The sequence below is a fragment of the Pimephales promelas genome, chromosome 23, assembly GCF_988280905.1.
Source record: "Pimephales promelas chromosome 23, fPimPro1.hap1.1, whole genome shotgun sequence".
In the NCBI taxonomy this organism is placed as follows: Eukaryota; Metazoa; Chordata; class Actinopteri; order Cypriniformes; family Leuciscidae; genus Pimephales; species Pimephales promelas.
In genome coordinates, this window is record NC_142791.1 from 4,550,527 (window position 1) to 4,562,118 (window position 11,592).

The 11,592-nt window shown below is 37.0% G+C and overlaps 1 protein-coding gene across 3 annotated transcripts in view; it reads left to right on the top strand.

The window, feature by feature from the left end:
* The window catches only part of opcml (opioid binding protein/cell adhesion molecule-like), a 241,637-nt gene extending 232,986 nt beyond the window's left edge, over window positions 1-8,651 (top strand). For all 3 annotated transcript variants that reach the window (XM_089126127.1, XM_089126129.1, XM_089126128.1), the window contains 4 exons: window positions 3,319-3,453; window positions 3,555-3,675; window positions 4,780-4,931; window positions 5,206-8,651. In XM_089126127.1, the coding sequence (XP_088982253.1) occupies window positions 3,319-3,453; window positions 3,555-3,675; window positions 4,780-4,931; window positions 5,206-5,309 (512 nt within the window). In that variant the 3' untranslated portion in view covers window positions 5,310-8,651. The remainder of the gene's footprint in view (window positions 1-3,318; window positions 3,454-3,554; window positions 3,676-4,779; window positions 4,932-5,205) is intronic.
* The last annotated feature ends 2,941 nt before the right edge of the window (window positions 8,652-11,592 follow it).

Here is an 11,592-nt window from a genome sequence, read left to right on the forward strand (position 1 = left end):
AAAAAAAAACGACAGTGGTACCCCTTTCGTTTTTTTTTCGGGGCGAGAAATTAAGTTTCTCCAATCTTCTCAAAACTCTGGATTCTGATAGAGGACCATGAGACTTAGACTTGAGTGCAAAAATTGAGGCTCTAGACCCTTCCAGAGCCGAGATATTGAGATCCCACGTAGCATTTATGCCATTATAAATATCTCAATATCTCAGCTCTGGAAGGGTCTAGAGCCTCCATTTTTGCACTCAGGTCTAAGCCTTTATATTTCCTGTCAGTAAATGATGACGGGAATACTTTACTGTGCAGAAAGCAGCTGTATCATACGGTTCACACTTAATGGCCAGTATATATTTAAAATATGTAGTCTCTTCTCACATTGACAGATTCTTATAATATGAATAGTACTGCTTAAAATTAGGGGGTGTAATTTTCAGGCTTTGGCTCATGTTGAGTGTAATCTGGGGTAAACCATCCTCTTAATGTTTTCTCAAACTTTTTAAGCATTACAAGGCTGAGTCATATAAGGAGATATGCATAATTACCATCTTCTCCTACAATCCCCAAGGCCATGTTATTAGAAACAAAATAACAACCTAAGTCCACTCCTCAACCTTTTCACTAAATGAAGGACTGAGGCTGTTTTAATGAGACGCCATTATGTGCCGTTTGTGCGGTGAGTGGCATTTGCACTAACTGGCTGTCTGAACCTGGGGGTGAAACTTTATTCCATTCCCTCAGAGGACATTATAATTCCCTTACTTGATAATAGAATTGGAGATACAGGTAGGTTTTGTGTAATGATCGAAAAAACAACAACAGAGGGTCAGTCCAGGTCAGCCAAGCGTAACATATTTGTCTTATTGACATTCACCAACCTTTTTTTTTTTACTCTTCAAATTGAGATAATGTAAAATAAACGCTGATCGTTTTAGACAGATCATAGCAGAATTTAGGATTCCTGAAGTGGCTCAAACTCTGTATTTTCTCATTGCTTGAGAAAATACATTTCTCATGTTGGAAATTAATTTAAGGAAAAATGATTGTGGTATTATAACACTACTATGCTTCTATTTCAGCTGCTGTCCTCAGAAAAAAATAGATGGACATAGGTTTGAGATTGAGTTTGTATAAATGGGACGCAGAACGCTTGTGGCCATATGCTATATGAGTAATATATATATATATATATATATATATATTAGGGATGGGCATTTTTCAAAAATATTGCATTCGAATATTCTGGCTCATGAAAATGGAATATTTGTTTATTCGTTTAAATTATGTTTAACGAAAAAGACGTTATTTATAAGTTGTTGTTTTTTTTACGTTTTTGTCACCATTTCTGGACAAGCTTACAATTAGGCAATACACAACAAGCTTACAATATATATTAAAATTTTCTTTTAGTTGAAAACAATAAACAGTAGGCCTATGTGTAAACAAAAAAAATATATAAAAGCATTATTAAAAGCATGCTCAAACAGCGCAAGCGAAAAAAAAAGCCTAATAAAGCAAATTGCGCCAGATATCGTACAGATCGTACACACACGAGTCAGCAAATGATTGATTATCGTGTTTATATTGTTTCACGTTTATGTTGAGAAAAACAATAATAGAAACACAAAGAGAACGGTGTTTCTAACAGCACTTTGCATTTTCTGTTCTTAAACCAGTCTCCCTCAACGAAACTTAAAAGGAAGTATGTCTCAAAATCATTTTGCTATTAGATAAGTTAACATCTTGGCTCACGCGGGGTCCAGATGCTTACCTGCCGTCGTAATGCAGTGATGGACAGCTGTCTTTCCTCACTTGACTGTTTGGATTTCATGTGATTTCTCATGGTGATGATATTATAAGATTAATTAAATCAGATTAATTAATTTGATCAAAAGTAATTCCGTCTAGTAAGATCCTTTTCAAGTAATTCCAAACTTCGCGAGGCAGACGAGAACATTATGTGATCAAATACAAGCAACTTGTTAACACACTCCACAGCGCCATCCAGTGCATTTAATTATAACTGCGAGTTAGTGCTTAGGATTTATCATGGACTCACTGCATTTACGGCCAGCAAAGCAACGTATTAAAAATTCGAATAGTATTTTACTTTTCGAATAATAATTACATATCGAATATTCAAAAATTAGAATATTCGTGCACACCACTAATATATATATATATATATATATATATTAGGGATGAATTAACGATCGACTATGGTTTAATCATTAAAGGTGCATTGCGCAACATTTCATGTTAAAAATAGACGTTTTCTAACCCATACATGCTTAAACAATCGCCTGATGAGCTGAATGAGTCCTTCTTTGATCACTGCGATCGCCTCTATAATCCTGTACAGTGAAATATATAAGAGGGATTCGGGCTCGAATCTGAGACTGGGCATGACGTCATGCTCGCCTGGCTATGGCTAAGCTATTCGCAGCCGTTCTCCGTATCAGAGAAAACAACTCGAGCGACACAACTCTAGTCAGCTTTCCACAAAATTAGACGATGGATTCAAAGGACTGTTTACACCTGGTCACTTCATGCGTTGTCTGTAATCGGATAGCTATTCGATCGTGAAAAGACCAGGGTGTAAATGCCCTCCAAAACGCATTCGAGACGGCTTTGAATCCGATCACTCAAACCACTTGAGGACGTGGTCTGGGCCGCATTCCAGACGAAACTGGACAAGTGTAAATGCATCTGGTTGTTGAAACCAAGCTATATGTCATGTTATTTTAGTCATATATGACGATGCGCATCACCTCAGAATCAGATTAGCAGCTGAGCTGAGCCCCTTCATCAAGCCAGCGCGCCGCAATCTATCGCAAATCAAAGTGAAAGTAAGTCACAGACGCTTAACACTACCATCTTCATTAAAAGTAAAGAAATGAAATGATCTTACCAGGCCTGTTGCCGATCTCTCTTATTGCGGTCTTTGCTGATTTTGAAATTAGCCGATGATTAATAAAATGCAGCTCATATCTGTTGCTTTCGGTGACGTGCACTTCATTAAATCTGTATATGGCGCGGAAAGAGACCGGCTTGTAGTTCATTACAAACCCCAGCGCAAACTCCACGTGAGACAAAGAAAATAAAACTTCTGTCTGTCCGGCGCCAGGCGTCGGAATAAGTCAACATCAGGAAGGCTTTCAACAAACGGAGAGATCTCCGGTCTGCTCTAGGGCTCAAACGGGTCCTATACAAAGTGATAACTGAACGTGTTTCCATAATAATTCAATCATATTTGAATTATAATGCATTGGTTTTATATGAATTTCTGTATGTTAATATTACTTTAACCTCTTGTTAATTGATACAGGTAACAGAATCATTACCGAGGGTGAATATGTGGAAATGACTGGAATCACCAAAGACATGTCCGGCTCGTACGACTGCATCACCTCAAACGACATCTCACCTCCAGACGTGAGGACTGTTCAGGTTACTGTAAACTGTGAGCATCTCTTTTTACCCCAAATTCCTGTTAATGCCATCCATTTATCAAGTTTTTTTTTTTTAATGAATTCCCCAATTACACTTCAATTCATTTCACAGACCCACCTGTCATTTCACGAGCTCAGAGCACAGGAACGGCTGTCGGCCAGAAAGGAGTTATGTGGTGCGAGGCGTCTGCGGTTCCTCTGGCGGATTTTCATTGGTATAAGGGGGAGCGCAGGTAAGGCTAGTAATTTATTATTAAAAACATTTTTTGACAATGAAAGTCAAGCAGGAAATATTTAGGTAGAGAGAGGAGAAAATGGGATTGGAACCCACATGTCCCAACTAAGGCTCAACAAATTGCAGAGTTTAGCTCCAACGCCAATAAACACACCTAAATCCAGCTAGTCAAGATCTTACTAAGCATTATTGTTGTCAAAAATACAAATATTTCAATATGTATCAACACTGAAATATCTGAAACGGTTCCAATACTCCTTTTCGGCAGTTACGAAACACACGTTACAGAAGTGACACACACCCGCCTCCTGTCACTTACTCGTCTCATTTGCTCCGGTTGAATAGTGATCGTATTACGCATAATTTTAGTCATTCCCACAGGTTTCGTGCTCAAACCAAAAATGTGCGCACCACATTTAAGTGGTGTCCTCATAAAACTGCATTCTCAAACAGCTTGAGAGTACAAAAAAATGTCCCAACAAACCATTCGGTTTAAAAATGCGTACTAAAAACTGAAAACCTCGTACCGAGCGGTTCAATACGAATATGTGTATCGCTACACCCCTTATTCTATTGCATTTATTTGTTCTATCATTTGCAATTTGTCTAGTTCTTATTTTATTCGACTGTTTACTTTATTTTTGTAAGTGTAGTTCAACGATTCAAATAAAAACTCCATGTGATGCGTGTAAGCTATTGCAACCAATTGTACCGAATGATCAAAACATTATGAGATAATGACAAACTATCTGTTTGACGGTATAAATGTATTTACAGTTTTCTCCGTGGTATTGAAAATTGTATCGAATATCGATATTTTTTAAAGGTATGGTATTGAAGTTGGAAATTCCAGTATCGGGACAACACTGCTAGGTATACTAGAAACTTCCAAGCGGGTGTGTTGAGACAAGATGGAGCTAAACTCTGCAGGACAGTGGCCTTGGACAATCCTGCGCTAAGCTATTGTTCTGACAGAACAGAACAAAAACTGTATTAGCTGTGTGTAAAGCGGTGTGTTAATTTGTGCCGTCACCCCTCCGCTTACGTAGATTGAATAACGTCTCATCTTAACACGCTTCTAACTTGACCTCAAATTTTCCAGACTCCTCAACGGATTCAATGGGGTCAAGATCGAAAACAAGGGTAAACAGTCCATGCTAACATTCTTTAACGTCTCCGAAGAGGATTATGGGAACTACACTTGTGTGGCCATGAACACGCTGGGAATAACAAACGCCAGCATTATTTTGTACGGTAAGAGGCTCCTTCTATAAACGAAATGCCTGTTAATTTATGCATAAAACCCATGTCAAGTATAACTTGGCACAATCAACAAGTGTCACAATGTGTCAAATGTTTGCCTAATGCAATTACATCAGCTCTCATCTTGTCACCTTGAGGCATCCACTAACTCTGACTATGTTTGAGAGGTGTATTCGCAGCAATTTCTTTGAACTGCGTAATGCATGATGATACACACGTTGGATGTTTGGGAGGTTGTTAACATGTGGGGTTTCTATTCCCGCAGGCCCCGGAGCGATACACGATATGAACAACGCAGCCTTATCGCCAACCAGCTCATTCTTGCTTCTAACTCTGGTTTTCACTCTCTTGGTCCTCAGCAAGTTTTGATGCTAAAGCAGCGCATCCACTTCTCCATCCAAACACAGACTCACAGTCCCACACTCAGAGAAGGAGAGTACTTTATCGGTTCTTATCATCATCATCACCATTTAAATAGGTTTCCCTTATCCTTTATTTCTGAAGGGAAGTGTCAGTGTGGGTTTATGGGTCTGTAATAAGATGCTTTGGGATTTAACCGTGTTATGAAACAGTGAACTGGATTGTGAATGGAGTCAGTTTGTTAGCTGGGTAGAAATAATAATAGAATCACTATATGTGTCTCTCCAACCTTTTGTATGTGAAAAGAGAAGCAAAAATTCATGTAATTGTGAATAACTGAATGGTTTTTTGCTCAGTATTGAACAGTGTGACTTGAGATTACTGGTGTGTCCTGTTTTCCTGTAAAATAACATGATATTCTTTCTTTTTTTTTTAAATAATTGCTAAAAATGACAAACAGCAAAAAATTAAGAAACAAAGAGAAAAATTCTTCAGCGCACCCAGAAAGTATTTGGACACTAGAGTCACACTTAAAAATGTATGAATGTCATTAAACCAAGTGGCATTTACAAGCAAATTATCCCTTTCATACGAAACGCACTTGGTTACTTTTCTTGCATTTACATTATCCTCTTTTTACATTTCTTTAAACTTGTTTTTTTGTTGTTGTTGTTGTTTTAGAGGATGTATGAAGTCTCGTGTTCTCCAGTATAGTTCAGCACATAAACTGTTCTATAATAAAAAAAAAAATAATAATAATATATATTTTTTATTTTTTTTAATGTGTCATTTATTCATGTAGTGGCAAAGCTGAATTCCCAGCAGCCATTACAGTGAACATAATTATTTGTTTATTTGATCCAATGTTTGGTTATCTAATGCAATTACACGATAATTTAGGCCCAAATGTCCAAATACTTTCTGGGGAGGCTGTATGTGATTATTTGATTGACTGTACATGAACAGATGAATGCAAATACTGCACACACACACAACCTATGTGTTCAATATAATATAGCACCCAATTCCTATAAACATCTATCAATTCTCATCTGCCATTAATGGTGTTCAAATCACAAAGATAACCTGCACGTGTACTTGTACTGAGCTGACATAGTTACAAGCAGTAGGATAGACTCCTTACCTGGTCGAATACGTTTTACGCTGCTTTTAGATATGTTTTTAGCGTAGACACAGACAGTATGCCCTAATGTAAGCTACACAAAATCCGTTCCTCATATAAAGACCGTTTAGGTTGATCATAAACGTACCAAATGGGACAGAGAAACATTTCCTCTATAAAGTCCAAAGGGTGATTTAGTTAGTCAGTCTCGATATCCTCCAATCAATAATATCAGTCATTGTATATTTTATTGTAAATCCCTTTCCAGATACATTTGCATTATTTAAAACGGATTGAATTTGCTTTGGATGACTCTATTGGAGTGTTTCAACTTCTTTCTCAGGTTTTTGGTGCTGAGTTTCTTTTAAGTGTGTATGATTTTGTATTCTTGAGTCTTGAAGCCAAAACTGTTATCGCAAATGATATAATTTAAAAGACGATATTTAATAACTTCTAGGGACAAAAAAAAAAAGAATAAATCAATTCTAGCAAGAGACACATTTCGTTGCCTATATCTGTGGGTGATAACCATCAATTTATCCGTGATCTTTTGCACTAATTTCCAAACTAATATAATGTCATATAAATGTCAAATTGTGCATGTCTGAGCAGGTGACAGAAAATGATAATCTCGGTTTCCATCTATTTCATATTCCATATCTTTCCTTTCATAAGTGAAGTCTGCAGAGTTAGCAGACGCACGTCCGAGCCGTCAACACACTCGTGAATGATTTTGGAAACCTACCAGAAACGTTTATTGGAAGCTAGTAATGTACGAGAGCCTAAAAGAACCAGTAAGGAAATACAGACAGTCACGTGCACTCAACCCGCACAGCGCTAAAATGAGACCTTGTCCGTGAGATGTCTGCATTCAGCTTCAGTGGGCACTGTCACCAGCGCTAGACAAACACACCGAAGATGAATGCTTCTGCCACATCATTGAGAAAATAAATATATGCCCATAGATTGTAAATGCCCTTTCAGTTCATTACAAAAGTGAGATTCCTGCACTCTAATTAGAAGGATGCTGCTCCGTGACCGACTGAATGGTGTTTTTGTGACTGACGTTAGCATGCCGCACTCTTGCAAAAGCCAAGGTTTGCGTGCAATATCACTCTCATGGATCAGGTCGTGTGAACGCCGAGTTGAAGTATTAATTGGACCTCATTGTGATCATGACATTCATGAGCTCTTAAGTTAAGTACGACACTGTTCTTAACCATGCAGTGTGTTAAAAATGCTGTATGTGAACAACAACAAAAAAATACATACATATATATAGATATGCAAATGAATATTTATCCTGGATTTATTTGATTGTTAAATATAAGGACGGTGTAATTGGGGAGATCAACACACCTTTTCCTTGTTAGCGTTGTGCCTTGCGTGCATTCAAAAAATATCATGTGGTAGTGCAATCGCGTATCGGCCCTGGAAACTTCCGCTTGGGATGCGTTTTTGTAAACAGCCGGCTTGGTTTTACTCATTTATTTGAGTTGTTTCAATGTTGCGGAAAAATAAAAAATCATCTTTTGATAAATATCATTAAACATCGTTCTCTCAAATGTGTTTCGAGTGAAATTGCCCAATGATTTCTGGTGAGTTTTGTAACAGGTTAAACAAGTACATGAATAGGTTTTACTGTAGATTATTAGAGTATCACTTTGGTATGTGGGTTGACTTTTTAAAACGCTTATATCGTGACGGTGAAGACAGCGATGTCGTTTTAACTGCTGGGATAATGTCACAACCTTATCAGTGATCAGCAGTAGTGTACATACAGTAGGCTACAGTATCTGAAATGACATTGCAAACCCGTTTAAGTTACGAAGAGAATGTAATTGTTTTCCTTATTTATATATTTATATTTATTGTCATCTGGAGGGAACAAAATGGCAAACATTCAATAATAGCACTCTGGGTTTTTGCTGACCTGCTCATCGTTATTTTAAAACTGCTGCGAGTATGGTACATCTAATCATAGCAACAGTGTTTCACCCCAAATCTCCCTCCCTTGCAAAACTGTATTGTATGTTTGTATTTATTTTTCTGACTGTCTCTATCTAGTTACGATTGTAAAGTGTATGATACTTTAACATTTGCAGCACACAGCTCTCTCAATGTGCATGTACAGCCGTAGTGGTATTTTTCTTTTTTTTACTATTGGAAAATGAGTACAAGACTGTTGTATGTGTTCTGTGTAATAAAGTTAAGAATATTTTCTTCTAGTTTGGAGTTGTTAGTTATCTAACGTACTGTCATGGTATCTTTAGGGATGCACGATATATCGGCATTGTGCATTCTCATTTCTCCTACATTTGTATTAGGTTACCCTTTATTTTTTAAGGTGTCCTTGTTAAAGCGTAATTATACATTTTAGTGCTGAGTAATAATATAACAACAAACATACTTAATATAGTGTTAGGGTCAGGAATAGGGCTTGGGTTAATTGCATGTAATTATGCATAGGTTACTGTTATTACTACAGCAAGTAAATGTAACATATGTAACAAGGACACTAAAATAAAGTGTTGTTATCTGATTACCTTTGTCATCTTAGGTCATATTTAGCAAATTAAATCTATTTTTCACATTGCTCTGCCTAAATTCACTTGCAGCATGTAAAATTATTGAGTTTAGGTTGTTTAATATATTTATAAAATAGTATTGCATTTTAGCATTGGCATTTTTATTGCTTTATCAGCAATAACATGACAGGTTTTACAAATAACAGAATTTTTAAGTCAAAATTTAAATATCAATCCATCCCTACTTTTAATAAAGTGCAAAATCTGGGTTCCGGAAGTAAAACCTCCATGCAATTTATGCATGGGGTAATTATTTTTAACGATAACTTATAAACCTTTAACAAATGAATGGCTTCAGGCAAAACCAGGACATAGATAGGACTATAGATGTCGCCTTGGGGTTCTACTGTAAGCATGCGTCAAAACCGTCGCCATCTTGGAACAGGGGTCTTGTCATAGGAAGTACCTCTAGGTAACGCTGCTATCTCTACTTGTACTTCAAATTAATGGATTTTTGGACTTTTGTGCTGCATATGGATGTTCACACGAATGAAATCTGAACTGGGAAGAATGTTTTTTAATTTTTAATTCTCTGAACTCAATGATAAAAACTTGTCTGACCATTGGAACGAACCAAAAAACTAGAAAATCGCATTCATGACGATTTATGGTGATTTTATATCCGTTAGACCTTTGCCTTCATTGACGGTTATGTATTAAAGAGGAGGGGCTCCCCTGTTCCATGATGGCGGCTCTATTGACGCATTCGTTCCAATGAGCTGCCGTAGCCTAGGCGACATCTACTGTGCAGAAATCTTAGGTCTTAGGCACACTAGTATTTTCGCCTCAAAGAAATGGTTTTAAGCCAGTTATATATATATTTTGTTGTAGTGTCTCAGTAGGAAATATCAGTTTACATTTCCAGACATTAATTGTGCCATTAATTGTAATAATCCAGTGAAATTTTTGAATGCACAAGGATTCTGACAACAGCCAATGCTCCACACGGAGGTCGGATCTCACCATCATCGAGTGCATCTGAAATTATATGAAGAAACAGAAAAAACACAGACCAAGACTAGAAGAACTGCGGCAACGTCTCGAAGGTAGTGCCTGCCTGCCTGCAAAACTACAGTACTGTGAAAAAGCACTTGAGTAAAAATGCTGTAAATGAGAATGTTTTCAAAAATAATGTCAATCATAAATAGATTTTATTTATCACTTCACTTTTATTAGTTAACTATTATTAACTTTTAACCGTTAACTAAATCAAATCAATAGGTGTTTAGTACCCTTTGCGTTTAAAACAGCTTTTGTCCAGGTATTGCACATAGTTTTTAGTTTTGCAGGTTATTTCAAGCGTCTTTGGAAACGTTGCCGCAGTTCTTCTGGTCTTAGTCTCTGTTTTTTCTGTTTCTTCATATAATTTCAGATGCACTCGATGATGGTGAGATCCGACCTCCGTGTGGAGCATTGGCTGTTGTCAGAATCCTTGTGCATTCAAAAAATTCACTGGATTATTACAATTAATGTCTGGAAATGTAAACTGATATTTCTGAGACACTATAACAGAATATATAACTGGCTTAAAACCATTTCTTTGAGGCGAAAATACTAGTGTGCCTAAGACTTCTGCACAGTACTGTACATAAACACAGTGCATATGTTTCCTTAAAGAAAATAGTATAACAGAAACGCCCTATGTGTGAATAAAGTTTGTGTGGGGGTAACAGAACCAACAAAAATTTTATGGATAACCAAAACAAAAATGCATACCTGTAGTCAGAACACAAATGCACATTAATAGGCTAGTTGCACGTGGCCGTCATTTTGGATTTCTGATCAGCGAGTTGGACACTTCCGGTTTCGCTTTACGCCGGTGCAGGGAGCCGGAGAAAGGCGAAAATTATCTCTTATAGTTGTTTATAGAATCAACTATATAATTTAAAATACTACTGAGATATATATTACAATCACACGAGCAAATGACAATTAAATGCATGGAAGCAAAGTCAGATTAATGAATGAAATACAACTGTTCACGAACTGGTCTCATGCTGCATACACAATGAGAAATATGCCTTCTGTAAATATAGAGTTACAACTACGATTTTATTTGTTTGCATACAATAGCCTGAACAGTCACACGTTTGCCCTGTCTTGTTTAAATCTCCATAAATGAGCCTACTATTTTCTCAATTCTGCGCATATAACACTTCTTATATGCCACATCACTTGCTTGATCAATATTTTCAACACATTACATACATGCTTTCTTTGCATCAGTTATCTTTATAGATAAAAACGACGGCGGGAAAAAAAATGGTATTGTGAGTAGGCTAATTTTTAACTGTAGCGTTAGTTAAACAATGTAATATAGCTAAACCAAAAGTTATATAATATAGCCTATTAATTAATAAAATAAGCTTCTTGACAAGTCTTGTCTCTTAAATGTATTTCAAAAAGAAATAAAGCAAAGGCAACTTACCCAAACTGCACTTTGACTGTAAACACGCCGCACGCGTCAACGCTGTCAGTATGAAAGCAAAACGCGCGCGTCCTGCTTCCGCTCACCGTACGCACTGCTCCTGTATGCTCTGCTAACGCGTGTGGTGTGAAACCGGCGTGAGACCATTTTCGT